This window comes from Bos javanicus, chromosome 1 (genome assembly GCF_032452875.1).
Source record: "Bos javanicus breed banteng chromosome 1, ARS-OSU_banteng_1.0, whole genome shotgun sequence".
NCBI classification, from domain to species: Eukaryota; Metazoa; Chordata; class Mammalia; order Artiodactyla; family Bovidae; genus Bos; species Bos javanicus.
Window position 1 is genome coordinate 23,009,871 of NC_083868.1, and position 24,338 is coordinate 23,034,208.

The 24,338-nt window shown below is 39.4% G+C and overlaps 1 protein-coding gene and 1 pseudogene across 1 annotated transcript in view; both read left to right on the forward strand.

The window, feature by feature from the left end:
* The window catches only part of LOC133254816 (SAM domain-containing protein SAMSN-1-like), a 58,775-nt gene extending 48,561 nt beyond the window's left edge, over window positions 1–10,214 (forward strand). The window contains exon 8 of the mRNA XM_061429147.1: window positions 9,433–10,214. Coding sequence (XP_061285131.1) covers window positions 9,433–9,617 — 185 coding nt within the window. The 3' untranslated portion in view covers window positions 9,618–10,214. The remainder of the gene's footprint in view (window positions 1–9,432) is intronic.
* A 1,917-nt stretch (window positions 10,215–12,131) lies between these two features.
* LOC133254751 (glucose-6-phosphatase 3-like) lies at window positions 12,132–24,131 on the forward strand (annotated as a pseudogene).
* The last annotated feature ends 207 nt before the right edge of the window (window positions 24,132–24,338 follow it).

The window sequence follows — 24,338 nt, forward strand, 5'->3', positions numbered from 1 at the left end:
AGTACTCTCCCAAACAAGCTGATACTGAAATAGAGGGAGGAAAAACAGTATTTTTTGAACACTCGTAAATAATTGCTTTTCTTCTACAATAACATCCATGTAGCTATTTTGCCCATTTTACAGATGAGAAAATATTTCGGAGATGAATTTCAAAGAGGCCAAACAGCTAGATTAGTAGTAGAGCTGGAGTTTTAATTAAAGGCAGTCTACTCCAAAAAACAAGTTCTTAAAAAACAATTAAAAAAAAAAAGTTCTTTCTTCCACACATACAAACCAGTAAATATGAATAGAATAATGACTATTTGAAAATGCAAGCTTTCTCCTGTTTTGTCGACTTCCCCAAGAACTTCAGTTCACTTGTCCATCTCAGAAAGTGGAAGTTAATATTTAAGTGAGAAAGGAAGTTTTGTAACAGCATGACAGCCTTAAAGGTTCAAAGGCTTGTATAGCTACATTGAAACAGGATTTGTGAATGGAATGGGCCAGAGAGGCTTGGTAAACAGGGCTTTAAGTCATGAAAGTGCGCTCAGCAGAGACCCACAGAGGACGATCAGTCCAGTCCAAAGGCCTGGGCCACGTAAAGTATCCACTGAATTTCTTTATTCTGCCTTCCACATCATCCATGTACCTTCTCTGTTAACAAAAGCACAGCAATTTATAGATGATATCATCTTAGAGCTAGGTATAATTTTAAAAACCATCTGACTCAAATTCTTCCTTTACAAGATGAGGAAACTAGAACTGGAGTAGCCTTCTCAAGGTCACACATCTAGAACCCAGTCTCCTAAACCTATCAGAAACACTTCTACTATGCCCTGGTCTCTGAAAACAAAAGACAATCTCTCCAAACTATGATGTGACTTTCCATGTCTGATATAAAAAGCATAAAAATTCCCTGAATTATTTCTCTTTAGAAAACAGTACTTGAAGGTCACTAGAGGTTGACCATTTAATACTATCCAGTAATGTACAAACATACCCATACAGAGCCAAATTCTAGGAAATGAAAAATGGAAAAAAAAATGCAGATTCAACCAGTGTTTGTTCTCAACACACAACCCCGAGACTTTTCCTCTTTTAATCTTATGGTCTAAAATAGTATTAGAATATACATGTCAAAAAGATGCATATTGCATGTTAGGCTATTCTGACTGAAAGCTATTTATCTTATATGAAACTGCTTTGCTCAAGAAATAAAGAAGAATGACTTCTATTTGTTGATAAGATGGTGAGTTCTGATGATTTGGCACCATGCTGCTGCATGCTTATTTTTATCTATTCTCTACTCTGTGAATCATATCTTCTACAACCATGCTAAAGATTAAATGCACAACCTTCATGTACCTTGAATGATAAAGACCTTGAATATATGGTTGTTTAAAAATGAGACATTATTAAAAACAAATGCATGTCACAGTCATAGGTTTAAAATAGCTTTTTTTTCTTATGTGGAAGAAGGGGGTATGCAAATTGAACAGGATTTTATGTATGCATCTTATTTTGATCATTGAATAATGTCAGTTTGGGGAATGTCAATAAATTCCTCACTAAATTTAGCATTTCATTGCTATTTAGGTTGCAAAGTTTTGCTTTGCTTATCATTCAGTATAAAAATTGAGCAGAGTGTGCACCAGTTCTGATCACAGGAGTGAAAGCTCTGAGACAATGTAGAAAAGACCACAAACTCCAATGTGAGCCTTTAATACATTTAGAGGGACCAAAGGGTGGGGAATGGAACTGGAACAAACAGAAATCTAGACTTAGAACAAGCAGTTTCCCTTTTCTCTTAGGCCAAAATAGACAGCATTGTACCTTCTTTGACCTTGAAAATGTTAATCGGATTAAACTTGTTTAGGTCATTGCTTGACAGGAGGTAAAGACACTTCTCCAACAAACTGACAGGAGGGCTGAGTGGTGTTAGGACTGATCGTTGCATGACCTCTAGAGCAGAATAGCAACTTTGGGTTCTACAATTCCAAGCAAGACTAGCATAGAGAGATTCTGAATTTCTTCTCACAACACATTAGAACTGAGCAGAATCAGGCTACTGGCTCCTTCAGCTGGGAATCTAGATGAGGTTAGAAGGAGAAGAAAAGTTAGGGCAGCTACTTGGCTCATGAAGGAGCCAATGAGTGGAATCTGTTTATTTTGTGCACTTTAGAGTTTCTCTATTTATCATCTGAATTTTAAAACAGTTTGTTTACTTTGAATAAATATTCCCAGCAAGGAAAAAAGAGGATAGAGAATATGTGTGTGTGTATATTTTTCCATAAACACAACCTTCAAGACCCCTTTGCCTTGCTGAGAAATGCCTCTTTAAAATAATAAGATAGTTAACTGCTATTTATAGTAAATACTTTCTTTTTATTCAGAACTCATTTCTCTTTTCCTATGCTGACATGCACTTTGATGTGTCTTAAAAGTGTGTCTGTGAGAATGTGTACAATCCTCCTCGGGGAAAATAGGTGAAGGAAATATCTTGCTCTCCCTATAGCCCAGGGATAATTAAAATTTAAATTGAAAACAAAAAACAACCTCGAAACAGAATAAGCAAACTCTATCGGAACCTGTATATAACATATTGGAGGTATTACCTGCACCCTTTGTTCACAGTTCTCAGTGAGGAGGAAGGGGGAAGGGTGGCTTGTGTGCCAGGCCCTTGGCACCAGCTGTGGTCACAGCAGCCCCACATTGCTCAACTATCCCCGCTTGCGCCTTCCTGCCTGCCTACCTGCCCACGACGATGCAGGGCAAATGGCAAAGCCCAGCCAGGAGCCTGGAACATGAGCTGCCAGCAGGGGAGCTTTGTAGCGATGCCAAGCAGCAGTCCAGCAGTTGGCCTGACAGTGTGCCAGGGTTGCCTGGTGCCTTAGCCCCTGACATGCGTGCCTGTTGTTTCCAACACGCTTGCCATATGATTTGGATTGAGATTCAAGAAACATGCAGCTTTTAAGAAAATATATGCTGTCTCCACAGACAGAGTAGAGGAGGCACATGGGCATTTTGCTTTTATGTATTTATAAATATGCATTTAATATCTATTTCTAGTCATAGCCATTTTGCCTCATGTAAAATTTCTTCAAATTTTTTTTAGTTTTATCCCCTAAAATTTAAATTATGATAAATGCCATATTCCATTTACTACAAAGAACAAAAAAATGAAATAAAAACATTATACTTCAGAGCACCATCTCCAGAGAAAACAGTTCATAGAATTTTCACCTCAGTCATTTAGAGAACTTGTAACATCTGTACATGCAGGGCATTCTTGTACTTGTCTTTATATTGCACTGTGATTGTGTACTGGGCATGGCTTTGTAGTGATTACCCTGGTCAAACCAGACACAATCCTATATCACCGTGTGCCTTCCCAAAGCCCCTAGTGTCACGCTTGGCATTGAATCCATAGTTAACAAATGCTTGTGGAAAGCATATATGTTGAATGAGAGAATGAAGAGAACTGTAAATAGTAAGCACAACTTTTTTTTTTTTCTGGTTATAAAGTTTAGGGTCCCCTGCAATCCCACTTTACACATAAAAGCTTTTGTAACAGGCAGCTGGGTGTTGAAATGTGTTGTTAAGATTCATTTCATGCATACATTAGCCATGTGTGCAGGTAAGGGTGAAAGTGTGTGAGTAGATTTCTAAAAATGTAAAAAACTATCAAAGTTTAAAATAGGTATACCTGTGGCAGATTCATGTTGATATATGGCAAAACCAATACAATATTGTAAAGTTAAAAAATAAATATAAAAAAAATAGGTATACTTTTGAATCTAGAAATTCCAAGTTTTAGGAATTTTATTAACTTCTACAATGCATAAAAATACTAGTTAAAACTAAAAACTACTAGGAGTTTTAGTTCAAAACTAAAACTAATATGAACTTCTATTAGTAATTAATTTGTTATAAATAAGATATAGGCAAACAGGATAAGATATAGGCAAAACCAGGATGAAGATATCAGGAGAATGAAATACAGACTGACATGAAAAGATGCCCAATATATAGTAAATGGTAGATTAGTAATATGTAACATAATCCTGTTTTGCCAAATATAATAAATTTTAAAATAATGAAATTAAGTTATCATTTCACCATGTCAAGTAAACAGGATTAAATTAAATGTTAAGAAATGTGATATTGATTTCCCAAGACCCCTAATGAAGCAGTATGATAATAGTTTTTTATATTATTTGGTCATCATCAAAATAGTCTAACAGGACAACAATTCAACCAAGGGTAGATAACTTCCTGGGACCAATGCCTTTCATGGGGATGTGTGCTTGAGGAAGTGGTAGCCTGACGTGAGGTCCCCATTGGTGCGGAGCAATTAGATCTCAAGTGAGCGTGACTCTGTGCCACTGAAGGAGCCTGCACAGTGAGCAGCTGTTGTGAGTGTAAGTGAAAAGACATACTCTCCAGAACACAGCTCATTAGAGAGGTGACTATGATGCTTGAATGCAAAGAGAGGTTAGCAAACAGAGGGAGAGTCGTTTCAACTCCATATTCTCTCGTGGCTTCAGGAAAGCAGTCACTGGTTGGTTTCCCATGAAAAGATTTTGTATTCACTTTGTTTTTGCTGTTTTTTTCAAAAGGTAGACTAGTACTCAAATAAAATAAATACCAAATATTCACTAAACAGAAAATTAAAATGTTCAGGTAATTTAAGGACATGCTTAAGATGAAATCAGAAATAAGTATGTTATGCCATATTTTCTAGTGAATGTTCCCCTCCATGGGCAATTCTATCTCTGGCCAAATAAATATAGCCACAGTGATCTGGAGAACGCTTGAGTCTAGGTTTGAGGACCTGATATGGAGCTACAAATGAGGCTGAGATTTTGAGCCATCTTAAAATGCTTCCCGTGTGGCTCAGATGGTAAAGAATCTGCCTGCAGTGCAGGAGACCTCGGGTCAATCCCTGGGTCAGGAAGATCCCCTGGAGAAGGGAATGGCTACCCACTCCAGTATTCTTGCCTGAGAAATGCCAGGGACAGAGGAGCCTGGTGGGCTAGGGTCCACGGTGTCACAGAAGTGTCTGACACAACTTAGCGGCTAAACAACAAAGATGCATAAGCCTCGTTTTTCCTCTCTGAAGATGGTACTGGACTAGAGAAAATAGAGGAGGATAATACAAAGGCCCAAGAGCTGTCTTCATTTGAATTGCAACAAAATTTCTTACTTTTCTTTAGTTCATAGTTCCTTTAATTAACCTAAATATTGCATTCTTTTTATTAAATACATTGCTTATTGAGCACTTTCATTGCTCAGCTATTTTCCTATGCCCTCGGGATTGCATTATTTGATAGTACATGGTATAAAGGACAGAAGGTTCATATTTAAGGCAAACAAGATAATAAAGTCAAAATCTGAAATGTTTGAGTAAAGAAAACTAGGAAAGTCAAGCAAAAACTAGTAGTTTACATTTTTTATTAAATCTTCAACTTTCTAATATGTGAATATAGGACAGATTTTTCTCTTCAGGGCATGATAACTTTTTCCCAGAATTAGGACCTAGTTTGATTTCCTTAAAGCTTTCTTCACTTTTAGTATAATTGAGATGGCCAATATTTAATTAAATGTCACAACTCAATATAATTATTTTATGAATAATTATATTAGCTGTCTTATATTCTAATCACCACATCACTTTTTATCTCCATTGATCACTACCTTATGTTGAACCATGGGCTGTATACAATTCCATAAGAATTTTGGTAAGAAATGAAATATTTTAATATTCAAATTAGTTCTTTATGACAAAATATCTTCTAAATAATTTTTTCTTAAAATGATCATTTTATTTTCACTACATAGAGTGCAGAACTGTTTGGAGCTGCTTTCTGTACTCCTTTATGCCTGATAGTAGTTGGTAGCAATAAGATATACCCTTTTTCAGATTATTTACTAATTCTTCAGTATACTCAGATTTTCAAATGTACAGCTTTCAGGATATTTGCAAACCATTCAGGGCTTTATTAAAAAATGGTACCATTTTAATGTTTTGTTCTTTATTAAAATAAAATACAAAACATTGTAAACAATCTCAGAAATATAGAACTCTAAAATTCTAACACTTTCATGTGTGAATTATATGATGTCCATTATGTTTTTATATAATTTTAAAAGTATAAAAATTATATATGCTAATTCTTTAACTTCATGTAGTATCAGAAATGTTTTTGTATAAAAAGATGCACTCGGATATCCTAAGGAAAGTCTGTAATTTTATAGTCAAACTGATTCTTATTCCAATGTGTTACTTACCTGGTTAGCTCAGATGATTGGACCATGGGACAAAACTGATGAAGGATATAGTTTCAATTTCTAGGTAGGTCAGTTAGCTTTACTCTGCTTCATGACCACATGAAGAGACTAAATGACTTAGAAAGAACATGTGAATGTATTAGTGTGAATTCATTTCCTCTGCTGGAAAAACTACCCATAGCATAAGACCTAGGCTTATGCCAATCCTTCAGTCATTAGTGTCAAGATGAAAAAAACAAAACAAAAAAACAAGAGGAAAATCTTGACCTTCCAAATACAAAAACTGAATACTAGATAGATTTCCTTTCCATCATATAACTTAATGACCTGCCTTTTCTTTTTATAGTTACAGTTGAGGGGCTCCAGCTGATCACCTGCCTGAAAATATTGCAAGCCTGGTGGGAAGCTTTTGAGGAGGCATAGTCATGTTTTCATTTCACTAGGAAATCATTTAGCAAATTACTGCTGTTCTGTAAATTACTGCGCTGCATAACTTTCATACTGAGAAACTATTTCCCTTTTCCATAAAAATTGCAGATGAAAGGTTTCTACAATAAATAACCTGTATTTAAAATGAACCATTCCTAGAATATGGAGAATGTGATACAGCATTTCTCAGGTGGAAACAAAAACAGATACATTTTATTACTAATATTAAAAATGGCATATTCTCTGTTTAAAGTTAGATTTATTGTTTCTTTACTTTGTTGCCCTTTGGGGTGAACATATAGACCTCTCTGAGGGTGAAATAACAACCTAAGTACTTATTTTTTGGAAAGGAAAAGAGCTAATTTTAGAAATCAGGGTTATTTAAGCCTAAGTTTTATATCTTGAAGAGTCCCACAATCAGCAGTCAACCTAAACAGAGTACAGTGTTGGAAGTAGTTATTATGCTAAGTCGCTTTTAGGATGCCAGTCTGAGGAAGGGATCTCAGTTCTTTCAATTTTGTGTTGAGGTAATAAGCCCAAATATATCTGGGGAAATATGGTCTTATCCCCACCGCCATTCTGACGAACAGGATCACACTCTGAATATGGTAATCACTGCTGATGTGGCAGGAAGCACTGCAAAAAGGCTAATTCCTCTGGTCTTTTCCAGAAACACTTGGATAATGGAACACAGAGCCAGCTCTGTCATTTCAGTGGCAATAAGACAAAAAAACAAAGGAAGAGGAGAAGGTTTTTCCTTAAAGACCGGGGTCCCATTCCAGTGCTGCCTTTTCACAAAAGAAGGGCTTGCAACCACAAGTGAATGACTGATACTTATCAAGACTAGTCAAGATTAAGTAGATTCCCCTAAAGCTAAAAGGCTTATAACTAATAAAGACAAAATGCTTCACAATAGCCAACATTTTAAAACAATAATCACAAAAGGTTCACATTAAGTTGAAGTTCCTTATACCAAGAACTAGTTATAACATCACTAGGCTTAAATTTCTGATAATTGAGCCCACCGTTAAAGTTGTGGCAAATGTGGAGAAGATTCAGAAGACTAGCATAAATGTGGTTTCATTGTGGTGAATAAAAACTTTGAAAAAAGGTTAAAAGAATTGTTATGATTCATTTTGAAAATGAGTAGACTAAGAAATTATTTTTATCATTTTTTCCAACTTTTCTCAACCTATGTTTCCCATATAAAACCACAGAATATGGAAATAATTAAGTGACTCTTTGCTCCATTCCTCCATGAAAGGGGCATAACGAGTACCATTATAGATACATTGAGGAGAACTTAATTCACTAGATACAAGGATGCTAGGCTCAATTCTCTCTTGTAATGGAGGTTGATAGCAATTAGATATTCAGTGGACCATAAACAAATGTTGACAATTTATCAGAAGCCTTTAAAATGCATTTAAAAGCAGGAGAAATGTAGACAAGATAAAGCGTGGATTACTTGAGTCAATTGAGAAAAATTACACCAGTACACAATTTCCTTCTTCCAAGGATTTTGAAGTTTGGATCTACTTTCTTCTCATTGGAATGAGATGAAATGCATAGCCTCTGAAGGCAGATCTTAAACCACCCTGAAATGTATGTTCTTCCAATGTAGGGCTATTCCAATGTCCAAAGTAGAGCAGTCTCAGGTTTAGAAGGGGAAATAGCAAGGCATGCTCATATAGCTGAGACATGGTGGCTTAAGATCCATCTCCTCTCCTCAGGAAAGAAAGAAACTTTGCATTGACAAAGAGAACACTTAGGCTAAAAATTCTTGAGAAGAGTAAACTATAGGGCTCCTTAGGTTCTTTAGAAAGATCTTTCATTACATCTCTGATATTATTTTTTACCCAAAATGACAATGCCTGTTGTATTAAGAATACTGGTTTGATGACACAGGATTACCACCCTGAATATATATAATTGTCATTCAGAAATATAAACAAAGATGTAGCAGACTACAAAAAGCAGATTCAATAGATACAATGCTATACTATCTAAAAGCAACCTGAGGAATTCCCTGGCAGTCCAGTGGGTAGGAATTAGCACTTTTCACTGCTATGCCCTGGGATCAATCCCTGGTTGGGGAAATAAGACCTCATAAGCCATGCGGCATAGCCAAAAAATAAAAGCAATGTCTGCTTTTATGTCTACTTTTCTGATGAATTCAAACATAGGAGAATTCTATGTTTTCCAAACATGGAAATTATTAGTTAAATTCCAAGTTATTGAAATTCTATTGTATATTATTTCTCACATTGATCTTTTATTCATTAATCAACATTATCATGATTCTCAAATTGTTCACAAAAATGACTATTGAGTAGGATTGTACATTTAAACTGCAAATGACTTCTTCTGATGTTACTTTAAGGAGTATTTGGACAAGGCATCAGTCACACTGTGGCTACAATCTGCTTTCTTTGGCAACTTATCATCAGTGTAAAAGGAGAGTCCATATTGATTTTCACTTCTGTAAGCAGTTCACATGAATTCTGTGAAACTCCAAGTGAGCAACGTAGGGCAAACTTTATCTTCTAAGGAAATAGTGGCTTGAATATTTGAGAGCAAACATCTCATTTATGATGAACAAATACATCATTTACTTACAGAAGTTTCCACTGTAATGAAGTTGAAACAGCTAAAATAACTTGAAGATGAATGAATATGTGAACAAAACTTTTCTTGGCTTTGCCTAACCAGTTCTCTCTTTTCCATTTACAGCTATTCAAGAGCAAGAAAGTGAATCCATGCCCCTCTCCTTAAATAACTCAGAGTTAGATGACTGCCCAAGGGACTCTGGTTGTTACATCTCATCAGAAAATTCAGATAATGGTAAAGAAGACCTGGAGTCTGAAAATCTGTCTGACATGGTACAGAAGATTACCATCAGAGAGCCAAGTGACTGAATATACATTATCAACTCTGTATCTACAGATGTGTTCTATTTTAACTCTTCTTGAGCTAAAAATTCAAATAGGAGAGGAAAAGAAGTATTTGCAGATACTACCTGAAGTTAAAATGTTTTAATGGGAATAATTGTAAATAAAACCCCATATCTCTAACATTCCCAGTTATTGTAAATAATATGTATATTTATGTCTTTAAATGCTAAAATGTTAATATTTCACTTCCCTGTATCAGAAGAAGGATAAAGTAAGTTTGGGGTATGTTTATTTAGCTTTATTTTATAAGTGCAAATGTGATTCTGCAAAAAGACTCTCCCTTTTTTTATACATGCCTGTTTTCAATTTGTTTATATTGTTGAGTGAATAGTAACAGAGCATGTCTGCTTAATTGTCCAAGCAGCATTTATACTCATTTTTATAATTACTGGGAAAGTGTGAGTTAGTATTGGAGACATTTTATCCTAATCCACAGTGGAGTTTTAGTAATTATTTTTTTGTTGATTTCTTCACTGTTTTCTGTATGAAAGTATAGATGAAAACATATTGTCAGTTCTGATTTAGTAAAACTAATTTTAATAAATGTACAGATTTCTCATTTTTAAGTGTAAATATTTTTAATTTTGAAATACTCTAATTTTAATGATAAAAAACTGTATGCATTTGGTGTTCTCTAGACTGTTGTTAAAGTATATGTCACCTTAGAACTTCAGACAAAAAAAAATTTCTACCGGATAAGATTTTATTGTCAGTATATACACTTATAAAACATATATGTGTGTGTGAAGTCTCTCAGTCGTGTGTGTGAAGTCTCTCAGTCGTGTCCGACTCTTTGCGACCCCGTGGACTGTAGTCTGCCAGCCTCCTCTATCCATGGGATTCTTCAGGCAAGAATACTGGAGTAGGTTGCCATTTCCTTCTCCAGGGGATCTTCCCAACCCAGGGATCGAACCCAAGTCTCCTGCATTGCAGGCAGATGCTTTATCCTCTGAGCCACCAGGGAAGCCATCACCTTACCTCAGTCTCTTTCCTGAACTTCACATCTGTTTTGGCCAACTTCCTGAATAATTGTATGTATCAGCTCAGGCTGCCCTAACAAAACACTATAGACTGGTGACTTAAACAATAGAAACATTTCTCACTGTTTGGGAAGCTAGAAATCCGAGATCAAGTTGCCAGCATGTTGAGTTCTGCTGAGATCTCTCTTCCTGGCCTGTCTTCTTGCTGTATTCTCACAAGGCAAAGAGAGACAGCAGGCTCTCATTATCCCATAATGATGTCCTCACCCTTGTGACATAATCTAAACATATCTCCCAAAGACCCCATCTTCAAATACCATACGATGGGGTTTAGAGCTTCAACATATGAATTTGAGGGGATGGGGAAGGCACAATTCACTATGTGATTTAACACAAAAATTAAATCACATACTTTCAGCTTAAAAATGTGTGATGGCTTTTCATTGTCTCTAGTAGAGTATTTAAACCTTCCAGGATATATAAAATCCTCCCCAACAAGTTTTAACCTACCCTATGAGTCATATCTTTCCTCTCCTACCTCTCACTCTATACTCTCCAGCCAAAGCAATACACTTGCAGTGTCCTGAATTCACTATTCCCTTTTTGACTTTTCTTACATTATTTCCTTTCCTGGAGTGGCTCCTGCTATTTTCTATATCCAGAAGCCTCCCTCTGTTTTCTGTCTTGAGACTCCCCACCAAAATCACTTATTCTGTGAAGCCTTCCATGATTCCCTTTGGTGTTCTTCTCTTTGTGTTTCCATAGCAATTTGTGTCTCTGTTGGTTAAAACACTTATCATCTTATACTTTATTTATTATGACACTTGCCCTTCCATGACACGGTGATCTCCTTGTGACAGAGATTATTTTCTTTAGTCTTTTTAATTGCTGGTATAAAACCAGGTACAGAGTGGGCATTTAGGAGTTGTTTGCTGGAGTGCATTAAATATAATTATTATTCCCATACACATTCCATATCTACATTTAAATCAATCTGTTCAATCTATGAGCTTCCCAGGTGGCACAGTGGTAAAGAATCTGCCTGCCATTGCAGGAGACGCAAGAGACGTGGGTTCATTCCCTAGATAGGGAAGATCCCCTGGAGGAGGAAATGGCAACCTATTTGAGTATCTTGGCTGGAAAATTGCATGGACAGAGGAGCCTGGTGGGCTATAGTCCATGGGGTTGCAAAACAGCTGGACACGACTAAGCACACCATCATCTTACCATAGCCTCTCCACTGGAACCAGCTGAATCTTTCAGTATAGAAAGGCTGTAAAACTTTTACATGTTCTGGAATTCAATGATTATTCTGGTCCCAGGAGAGCCTATGGTTTACAGATTCAAGTTTGTTGTGACAGAATGCATGGTCAGAGAAATTTTATTTCAGATAATTGGATAAAATCTTTACAATACTGTTTGAAAAGAGCAAAAATTAGATTATTTAAATCCTGGTTCCCCCCCTCACCCCCAACACACACACACACACACACACACACACACACACACACACACACCATTCTATTGCTTACATAAACAGGAATATACCTTCACCATGAAGTATTTTATCATAATTTTTTTAAATCAACTAAACTAAGAAAATAATTCATTAAAAAATAAGATAACTTTTGAAAGTCCTAAAATGCCAGGCAGCTAAAGATTTTCAGGTCTTAGATAACATCCAACTCACTGAGGTTAGTCAAGTGCCTTGCAACTTCCTGACTGAGGCCAAACTGATGACACTTCATGTTGAGAAACTTCCGTTATAGGCATAAGTTCTGAGAAAATAACATGATGAAATTTTAGATACTCCATCACCCCACACATGCACTTCCATCCCCACCCACCCCGCCACCGCCAATAAAGAAAATTGTATAACTAATCAGCAGGCAGACTTCAAGCACTCCTTCATAAAGTGGGAAGTCATGCTAAAATTATGTAGAGGTTGAAAGCAAAATGAATAGGGACTAAATATAGGCAAAAGAACAGCAGTTTCTAAATTCGACCAGGTTTTGTGGCTATGGAAATAAGATAGAAGTAACCTTCACTTTATGCTACATCCTGTCCTAACACTGAATTCATCTCCTCACACCCAGTGTTGACCTCAGCACATCAACTGGAGATCCTGGTTTGAGGACTGTGTGATTTTGGGCAGGTCACTTATCCTCTGAGCTTCGTTTTGTTCCCATTGCAAAATATACACAATTGTTGTACTAATATTCCATAGCATTTTGTCAATTAAATGAGACAATGTGTGCAAAACACTCAGCACAAGACATGCAGTATGTGCATAAAAACTGATGCCTGAACAGCAAATCAAGGCAGTGCGCACGCTCCTACAACACTGGCATGGTCTTGTAGAGATCTGAAACCCTTCAAACACAAATGCCTGAGGGCTAAGACAGCTGTGTTCTCCAGCATCAAGGAGAGAGTCAGCTGATTCAACAGACCTTCATAGCCGAGGACCATTCTGTCATGACAGAATATTTCTTTGTTTACTCCTGTTAGTTAAGGAAGAGGTTTTATTGCATTTAGCTCTGATTCTTCACTCTTGTCACATGATAGGAATAATCTTTTAAGGATAAATGACTAAATATAGAAATGAATGCCCATATTAAATCAATAAAAGATTTGGGATTATGGCTGCACATCGGGCCTTAGTGTATACAGTATAGGTCACAGCTGAGTGTGATATAGCCAACAGAAAAGTCCTTGTAGAAAGACATGCTGAAAGTAAGGCATATATTTTTAAATTTTTATGGTGCATGCATGTGTGCTAAGTTGCTTCAGTTGTGTCTGATTCTTTGTGACCCCATGGACTGTAGCCTGCCAGACTCCTCTGTCCATGGGATTTCTCCAGGCAATGATGCTGGAGTGGGTTGCCATACCCTCCTCCAGGGGATCTTCCGACCCAGGGATCGAATTCACATCTCTTACGTCTCCCGCATTGTTAGGCAGGCTCTTTACCACTAGCGCTACCTGGACACTTAGGTAAATGATCTACCCTGGGAAACAAAGTGCAGGGGGAGAGGCTACCAGGAAAATATTTTCATTACTTTACATTTCTTACTCCATCATGCAATGTGTCCACATGATGTTATAAATTAAGAAACCATGACAAAAGAACCTATAGAGAATAACATTAGAATGTTCAGAGATTTCCTTTGACTTCTGGAGTCCCTGGTGAGCCCTAGCGCAAAGCACTGTTTCTTCATATAGTGCTAGTTGCTCAGTCATGTCTGACTCTTCACAACCCCATGAACTATAGCCCACCATGCTCCTCTGTCCATGGAATTCTCCAGGCAAGAGTACTGGAGTGGGTTGCCATTTCCTTGTCCAGGGCATCTTCCCAACCCAGGGATCAAACCTGGGTCTCCTGCATTGCAGGAGGATTCCTCACTGTCTGAGCCACCAGGGAAGTCCCTGTTTCTTCATAGGGAGAGGTGAAATCCTGCTGCACAGGCCAACAGGATGGTTTTCTTCTCTGAGTTCATGGGCACTTGGCCAAATGATTGGGCAGGAATCATTCTATTTGCAGAGTAAAATGGGGTGACATCACTTCCGGCACAATTTGTCCATATAGATTATACTTGTTTGCAATTCATCAACTCCTTCTCTCCTTTACATCCGTATGTAATGTAAATGATCGTTTTTCTCTGAAGCTTCATAATGATGCACAGCTCCAAAAAGTGATAGAATCAGCTAAAAGGGAGCAGATGGAAGTTTTTTCCCCAATATGCATATTCATAAAAAAATAGAGAACTCAACAAAAGGAGATACAGAAGTACTTGTACCCAGGGGCTGCAGAAACTTGTATACAATAGTAAGTTGGTTTTCTGCCACTATTCATTCTTGAAACCTTTACTCATTCATTCCTGCAGAAATGACTGAAAATGCTCTGGGGGAAAAAAAATCTGTCTTTCTGTATAACAACATATATATTTCCCTTTGGACTTTTATTGCACCTTAGAATCCATGATTCAGGAATAAATGGTTATATATTTTACTAGAGAAATATAATTAGAAGCAAACTATGGAAAAGAGAGGGGCAAAGCAATCAAGCTTAGACTGGGAAGAAGTGTGACTATTCTGTGCTATATATAAGAACTCTCAAGACTTTAGGGACAACCCCTAAAAATTAAGAGGCTTCCAAATCTGTCAGCTTCCAAATCAATAGTGAATGAACTCAAGCATGAGAGTCTTGAGCTGGGGGAAGGAAGGCACGGACCAATTAACCAGTTGTGTGTGCAAACTTAGGGTCCCACTTCAGCACCTGCTGGGTATGCCTGGCTCCCCAAAATAGGAGTAGCCTCTAGCCTTCTCGCCAAGAGATCTCGAAATATCTTTGGAGGGTAAAAGCACTGGAGGATAAAGGTCTGGTCTGGAAGGAATCTTGCCCTGGATATTACATATCCATCTTCACAGTAGCAAACAAGGGATGCACCACCTCAGACCAAACCCTGGTCAGGCCAGCTCTTTGGTGGCCATGGAGTCCATGCCAGGCACAGGGATCATGATAGTTGAGGTGCTGCAAACCAGCTGCCCTGATTGGAGAACGTGTGGCTCTGGATCACCTTTCTGGGACACTCCAAGAGCCTCTTTCTGTTCTCCATCCCACGGCCTACTATTCCTCTCGCCAGGTGGGCATCATGGTGGTATGGATCAGCCTCTTCACCAAGTGGCTCAACCTCCTCTTCAAGTGGTTTCTTTCTGAGACAGGCCCTTTTGGTGGGTTGATGAGTCTGAGCTAGACTCCAACCCAGATTCACCTGTTCCCCTCTTCTTATGAAACTGGTCCTGGCAGCCCTTCCCACACTGTTTCTGTGGGAACAGCCCTCTGGCCCATAACGATGGCTATCTCTTCCCAGGTGGCCACTTGGATCCACAGTCATTGGGTGAGGGTGATACCTAGCTTGGCTTATTGACCATCCTGCTGGCAATTGGCTTGTCCTAGGTCTTCCTCTTAGCATATTTCCCTCACCAGGGCTTGACTGGCCTAATAACTGGTGCTGTCTTGGGTTGATGCCCCCTGCGTGCCCATAGCATGGAAGCTAAGCTCCTACGGGTGCCCTCACTGGCTGCCAGCCATGTCTATTGACTCTCTTTACACTGGGCCTGGATCTTTCTTGGTCCATCAACCTAGTCTCTAAGTGGTGTAAACAGCCCAAGTGGGTACACTTTGACAGTCAGCCCATTGTCTCCCTGAACCTGGGAACTCTGAACTCTCCCTGAACCCTGAACTCTCCCTGCCATGCCCAGGTATGGCGGGTACACCTGGGACATGGCCAGAAGCTAGCTTGCCTTGCACTGGCCACAGGGCTGCTGGGTCCCTGGACTGGCTGGGTTACTCTCATCAGATCAGCCTTCTCTACATCCACAAGCACACTCTCTGGCCACAGCTGGTCATGGCCCTTATGTCCTGAGTGGTGCACACCTTCAGCGCCCAAAGCGCCACCTATCTGCTCTTCCTGACTCTAGGCCCTCTTACTGCCACCTTCTTTCTCATGAAGCCAACACTCCATGACCTCCATTCTCCCAGAGGAAGCCCTGGCCACTTCCAGGCCCCACCAGACTCTGCTCCCATTGAATTTTTTACTTTTCCCACACCTTGTCTCAGTCCCCAAAAAGGGCCTTCTCTCTCCCAGGAAGGATGGTCTTCCTGCCTTCCCTCCCAAATATCCAAAGAGCAAAGGCAACGGCAAAACCAATAGGTTCCTGGAACACTGTGAGGGGCTCAGAGTAGCCCCATAAAGCCCTTCCGTACTTCTGAAAAAAAAAAAAAAAGAAAAAGAAAGAAGGCCAACAATGTAAAAAAGTGAAGACCTTGGAGTTCCTTTAGTGGTACAGACAACAGATATTTAGAAGCACACTGTCATACCAAACGGTATAGGAACGTTCAGAACAAAGTTCAGAACTGTCTGGATGGCAAGTAGCTATGTGTTTCCTTAAAATAGCTGATTACTCAGAGGCTAAGGTAGTTCATGCTTATGTACTGGGGAAGCAGCACTGCTACTAGAAATTTTGTTAAGATATGTAGTATCAGGTGATACTGTGAAAGAAACTAACCATACAAGGAATGCTTTTGGAAAAGAAACATAAGAAAAGCATTCAAAGAGAGGTTATGATTTTGGTCACATAACTAAACAAGTGGTATTCATACTGTTTCTGACTCCCTGTATCACCCCCACTCTCCGTATGTGAAGCCCTGGTATCCACTCAGAGAAGCTAATCTGTGGGGACCACATTCTTAATTTGCCTTTTCAGGTTCCTGTTTGGTTCAATGAATGGAAAGTCCCATCAGGAAGACTGAAGGGAGAGAAAGGAGGGAAGTCAGGGTGTTTTTTCTCTGCATGAGATCACCTTGTGCTGGCCGTCTCCCTTAATCAAAGGTCAATAAACCCTCAGAGGTGACTTTTTATAATGACTCCCTTTCCTTCAAATTCTGGTAGTTGCTCCTTTCTCTCGTCTCCTAAGGCCTGTATTTAACAACAGCTGTTAGCTTTCACTACCTGCATGGCCGCAAATGGTTCCCCTACTCTCCACTCTGCCCACGCGTTTGTAGTTAGTCCCTTTATAAAGAAGACTTTTTTGAATTGTCCTAATGCTACTGTGCCATCTGCTTCCTCTTGGGAGGTGGGCAAGTGCACTGACCCACTACCATCGCTCTCAGTTCCAGTTACTTAGGTCATGTTCTTGAGTCCAGTGAGCCCTCCTCCGTGGCTCTACATTTCCATGGTCACAGGTCATTTCTATTTCACTACCCACCTCCATCCCTGCTGAAATCAAATCGTTTCAAGGTAAAGCATTTCCACTAACACTACCAAAACTCATGGCCTTTATTCTTTCAATTCCTCATTCATCTGTTTCAGGGGGCCCACCACTATATTTCTCCTTTTCCCAAGCAACTAAGAATCCTTGGTATTGGGGTGACTGGCAGTATATACAGGGAAGCTTTCATGGTGCTGTTCAGGCCAACCTAACTGCAAGGGACTCATATTCTATCCTTTTATAACAACGGAGTCCACAGTCCATTTTGTGAGGAAACATAGGGTCATTTCTATTAGGACAATATACCATCTACTCTGGTGGCTCAGATGGTAAAGCACCTGCCTGCAATGTGGGAGACCTGGGTTCGATCCCTGGGTCAGGGAGATCCCCTGGAGAAGGAAATGGCAACCCACTCCAGTACTCTTGCCTGGAAAATTCCATGGATGGAGGAACCTGGTAAGCTACAGTCTATGGGATCACAAAGAGTCAGACATGACCGACAACTTCACCAAAAAAAAAAAACCTCTACCCCATTAATACCCATCCACCAACTAAGTAATAGAATAGAATGAAGCTAGTGCATATTTTTAGAGAAGGCAATGGCACCCCACTCCAGTACTCTTGCCTTGGAAATCCCATGGATGGAGGAGCCTGGTGGGCTACAGTCCATGAGGTCGCTAAGAGTCGGACACGACTGAGCGACTTCACTTTCATTTTTCACTTTCATGCATTGGAGAAGGAAATGGCAACCCACTCCAGTGTTCTTGCCTGGAGAATCCCAGGGACGGGGGAGCCTGGTGGGCTTCTGTCTATGGGGTTGCACAGAGTCGGACACGACTGACATGACTTGGCAGCAGCAGCAGTGCATATTTTAGTTGCTTGCTACTTAGTCAGAAGTACATGACATTAATATCATTTTGTTTTTTTTTTAATAACTGTGACAACATATAGCTACTGAAACTTTACTAGCAACTTTTCATTTCTAAAATTCTGTATGTTATATTTCATCTACAGTATCATTCACCAATGTGGGTCTCTCATACACAAAGCCTTAGGCTGCAATCTCCGAAGAGAGTTATAGTAAAATATAGATGCCTAGATAATTTGCATGATTAATGAAAATATGTTTTAGAATATTAAACATTTAAGATGTTAGCATTTAGTAGGCTTTCAGACAGAAGTTAAAAGACTATTAGAATGACTGATGAATTGCTACAGTACATTAGCCCTCAGAACAGGGAATGTGCTAGAGGACATTTATGTAACTTCTTAGCATTTTTTTTTCTCCCTTTTCCCCCTTTCCAACTAAGCTGTCCTTTTGTGACCTTGGTCCAATTGCAAATGTCCAAGCATAGAATCTGGCAAAGTTCTGAAGACTTGAAAATTAGGTGGAAAGCTATCAACAGAAAGAAGGGAGTTGTATGAGCCAGGGCTTCATACATAATATCTGACACATAGTAGGAGATGAATAAAATGTGGTGAAGGAATACAACCTCCTTTTTCCTGGTGCTGAGGGTCCTACCTCAACACAGAGGGAAAATGAAATAGAAAATTCCTCCCTGGTTAGTGACAAGGTCACTGACAGTTTAGCTGTTCATAACTAGGGAATGTAGACACACTTATTCTCTCCAGTTGTTAGGAACTGTGTTTCAAAATGAAACTCCACATCCTGATGTCTTTCTGGAGCCTTTTATCTTTGATTGCTGCAGAGCTTATCAGCACCTATTTGGTCATTATTTCCTCCTCTTGTTATACTTAGAGATGAAATATACCAGAAAGGACTGTCAAGGAAGTGTTTATATCCCTTCTGGGTAAAAAGTAAAATACCATTGAAAAGGTAGGACCACAAGAAATACCAGAATAAATTCTAAAGGTAGGAGCAATAAACTGCTTAATGGCCTTGCTGTGGGGGAGACAATTAACATTACTTTAATTTATGTGAGGTATTATCATGAAGTTATGAGCTCCCTCTCTGAGCTCTACTTGCCAAAGCCTACTTCTTTAGGCAGCATTTTTCCTTAAAGTGTTATTTAGTTTATAATTCTCTATACAGCATCCTCATTCCTGTGTCAGTGAGCATAGAGAAAAGTACACCATTTTACATCAGCCAGCATTGCACTACATAGTCATTAATACAAGAGTAAACAGAGCAAATGTAGCAGGCTGAATAACTGCCCCCAAAGACAGAAGATCCTAATCCATAGAAACTCATAAGTGTTGCCTTATTTGGGGAAAAGTGAAAAAATGAAGTCGCTCAGTCGTGTCCAACCCTTTGCGACCCCATGGATTGTAGCCCATTGCATTTTCCAGGCAAGAGTACTGGAGTGGGTTGCCATTTCCTTCTCCAGGGGATCTTCCTGACTCAGGGATCAAACCCGGGTCTCTTGCAGGCAGAGGCTTTACCTCTGAGCCACCAGGGAATCCCTATTTAGGGAAAGGGTCTTTGCAAATGTGATTAAGTTAAGGATCTCGAGACAGGGAGATTATCCTGGATGATCTGAGCGAGCCCTAAATGCAATCACAAGTGTCCTTGTAAAAGAGAGGAAGGAGATATGACACACAAAGAGAAGGCAATGTGAAGACACAGAACGGATTTGAGGATGCTGGCTTTGATGGCTGGATGTGTCCACAAGCCAAGGAATGTCAGAAGCTATCAGAAGCTGGAAGAGGCAAGGAAAGGATTTTCCTTTAGACCCTCCAAATGAAGTGTGACCCTGCAGATATGCCTTGATTTTGGTTCAGTGATATTGTCCTGGGCTTTTGCCCTTGAGAACTAGGAGAAAAGAAATTTCTGTTGTTTTAAGTTATGGATTTTGTGTTATAGTCACAGTAAACTAATACAGTAAATAAACCAGGTTTAGTCTTAAACAAAAGGATACTGACACTATCCATGGTCATTACTAGTAGACCATGGGAAAAACTATATTATTAGCAGCAAGTTTAATACCAAAGTATACCAACATATAAATCCTTTGAAAACTATATATACATATATATATTATTCTTTACTTACACATGTGTTGTGTGAATGTATTCAAGCAAACCATTTCTTTTAAATAGGACAAAAATCTCCTTCAATAAAATAATTAACTTCTGAATATGACATTCATGCTCAGTCACTAAGTCATGTCCAACTCTTTGCAAGGTCATGGACTGTAACCTGCCAGGGTGCTCTGTTCACCAGATTGTCCAGGCAAGAATACTAGAGTGGATTGCCATTTCCTCCTCTGGGGATCCTCCTGATTAAGGGATTAAACACAAGTCTCCTGCATCTCCTGCATTCGCAGGCAGATTCTTTACCACTGAGACACCTGGAAAGCCCCTGAATATGACAGTTAAGTATTTGCTATTTTTACCCTTAAGATGATTTAGGATCTCACTTTTTAAGAATATGCTTTCTTTCATCCCAATGTGGAACATAACTGCTATGGACTTAAGAGCATAATGTAAGATTAAATGTTCTCACAAATCAAAAATATCCTGATTTTGGTTTTATTAAGAACAGAAGTTTCCTTTAAGCCTTGGAAATATTTATTTTGCTGAAAGAAAAATGACATTTTTTATAATGATTTATTTCTTGCTGCTACTGCTAAGTCACTTCAGTCGTGTCTGACTCTGTGCGACCCCATAGACGGCAGCCCACCAGGCTCCCCCGCCATTGGGATTCTCCAGGCAAGAACACTGGAGTGAGTTGCCATTTCCTTCTCCAATGCATGAAAGTGAAAAGTGAAAGTGAAGTCGCTCAGTCGTGTCCGACCCTGAGCGACCCCATGGACTGCAGCCTTCCAGGTTCCTCCATTCATGGGATTTTCCAGGCAAGAGTACTGGAGTGGGTGCCATTGCCTTCTCCGGATTTATTTCTTAGTTTATTCATTAAATATTTACTAAACATGTTCTAGATTCTGGAAACTCTAGTAGAGTTCTGGAAACTCTACTCAGCTCTGGGAATAAATAGCAAGATGAATGGCAACAGCTTCTATTCTGAAAGAGTTAAGAGTTCAGTGTTCTCTTTTGGCAAATGTGTAAATAAATAAATACCTATGAAAAGTGATATGCTAGAATAGCAATATAGGTAAGTGGTGTGGAAGTAGGGTTTAAAAATAAGTAATTCATTTCAGAATCAAATGGCTCGATATGCTTGAGAACAGTTAAATGGTGTCTAGGTAGATGCAGTAGAAAAATATTTAACACATTACATTGGAAAAGTTTCTTATTCCTTATTTTGATGCCAAATACTTGGGTCATTTGTAGTCAAAATCATATTCAGTGTTGTAGTAGATAAGATTCAATATTTTCAGTTTCTGGAAAACAGAATTAGCAAACTATAGTAATTTTCTCATAGTTTCAAAAACAACTTCTTGTCCAATAAAGGTTGCTTAATTAAAACTTACCCAACTGAAACGCCCATTTATCTGAAACAAATGTTTGTGCTATAGACATCAACCAACTCTTCACATGAGTAGCTAACAATAAACAATGGAATGATGCTCAATGAATATCAATTAAAACAAATTGCTCCCAATAAACTTTGTCCTAAGAGAAAATACATCCTGCCTATGCACGTTTTCACATGTGCTAGTGTATGTGTGCATGCATACACACACACACACACACACACACATACACAAAGCTTTGCCATTGTAACTTGTCTTCTTTAAAAGGTCGATTAGCATTAACTTCATCATAAAGATTGTATCTTCATTTTATCATTGAACCTAGTTCTAATCTCTGATTAGACATGAATTTCAAGTAGGACTAGCTACATAATGGGAGATGGCCAGAGTGCTTAGAATATTGGCCCAGTGCAAAACGAAAATGCAAGGCCCCTTGTTCGAAATTACTGAGAAGTTTAAGACAGCAATGTAGTACAGTAGTACAATCACTCAGTTGTGTCCGATTCTTTGCGACCCCATGGACAGTAGTCTACCAAGCTCCACCATCCATGGGACTTTCCAGGCAAGAATACTGGAGTGGGCTGCCATTTCCTTCTCCAGCAGAACTTCCCAACCCAGGGATTGAACCCGGGTCTCCCGCATTGCAGACAGACACTTTACCATCTGAGCCACCAGGGAAGCAATAGCAGAGGATTAATCTGAATGTGGGGCCTTTGTGAAAACAGAGTTCTATGCAACAATACAGGTTACATGCCCATAAAGCCAGCCCTGGTTTCAGGTATTCCTTGTCAATAGTCTCTGTTTGCATTCTCCCAAGGACCATACTACAGGTGATGAAAATGAAAATGACCTGCCCAAAAGTCACATTATGATCAAATAGTCTTTGCACCAGCCTATATTAACTATGAAGGCATTGTTGGGCATCCATTAAAATTCTATTATGACCAAAGTTTTCCATGCTTACTTGATTTTGCTTTTATCTGTTCTATCCAGCCTTACTCATATAATCCATAAGGCAGAGAAAAGGCCATGTGTTCACCAAACTGTGCCTATTAGGCTCTTAGGCATATCATGAGCCTTCTTGCATTCAATTCAGTCCATGTGACCAGTTCTGAGTAAAATTAGGGCTTGCACCATAAGATCTTCTTTGGGCTTCATCTTCTCTCCTCATTAGGTTTTCCACACTCTTTCTGTGCTTCCCTACCCCTTTAGCTATATGCTGCTGCTGCTAAGTCGCTTCAGTTGTGTCCGACTCTGTGCGACCCCATAGACGGCAGTCCACCAGGCTCCCCCGCCCCTGGGATTCTCCAGGCAAGAACACTGGAGTGGGTTGCCATTTCCTTCTCCAATGCATGAAAGTGAAAAGTGAAAGTGAAGTCGCTCAGTCGTGTCTGACTCTTAGTGACCCCATGGACGGCAGCCTACCAGGCTCCTCTGTCCGTGGGATTTTCCAGGCAAGAGTACTGGAGTGGGGTGCCATTGCCTTCTCCGCTTTAGCTATATACCTGAAAGCAATTAACTCTGAATTGTGGAGACTATAGGAAAAGTCTGAACCACTGAGTTATACTTGGAGAGAGCCATTGAGGAATGCTGCTTTGGTCTGTGTTCAGTTCAGTTCAGTCGCTCAGTCGTGTCCAACTCTTTGCGAACCCATGAATCGCAGCACACCAGGCCTTCCTATTCATCACCAACTCCCGGAGTTCACTCAAATTCATGTCCATTGAGTCAGTGATGGCATCCAGCCATCTCATCCTCTGTCGTCCCCTTCTCCTCTTGCCACCAATCCCTCCCAGCATCAGAGTCTTTTCCAATGAGTCAACTCTTCGCATGAGGTGGCCAAGGTACTGCAGTTTCAGCTTTAGCATCATTCCTTCCAAAGAACACCCAGGGCTGATCTCCTTTAGAATGGACTGGTTGGATCTCCTTGCAGTCCAAGGGACTCTCCAAGAGTCTTCTCCAACACCACAGTTCAAAAGCATCAATTTTTCAGCGCTCAGGTTTCCTCACAGTCCAATTCTCACATCCATACATGACCACTGGAAAAACCATAGCCTTGACTAGACGGACCTTTGTTGGCAAAGTAATGTCTCTGCTTTTCAATATGCCGTCTAGGGTAGTCATAACTTTCCTTCCAAGGAGTAAGTGTCTTTTGATTTCATGGCTGCAGTCACCATCTGCAGTGATTACAGTGCCCCAAAATATAAAGTCTGACACTGTTTCCACTGTTTCCCCATCTATTTCCCATGAAGTGATGGGACCAGATGCCATGATCTTAGTATTCTGAATGTTCAGCTTTAAGCCAACTTTTTCACTCTACTCTTTCACTTTCGTCAAAAGATGAGCTCGATAAAGGACAGAAATGGTATGGACCTAACAGAAGCAGAAGATATTAAGAAGAGGTGGCAAGAATACACAGAAGAACTGTACAAAAAAGATCTTCACGACCAAGATAATCACGATGGTGTGATCACTCACCTAGAGCCAGACATCCTGGAATGTGAAGTCAAGTGGGCCTTAGAAAGCATCACTACAAACAAAGCTAG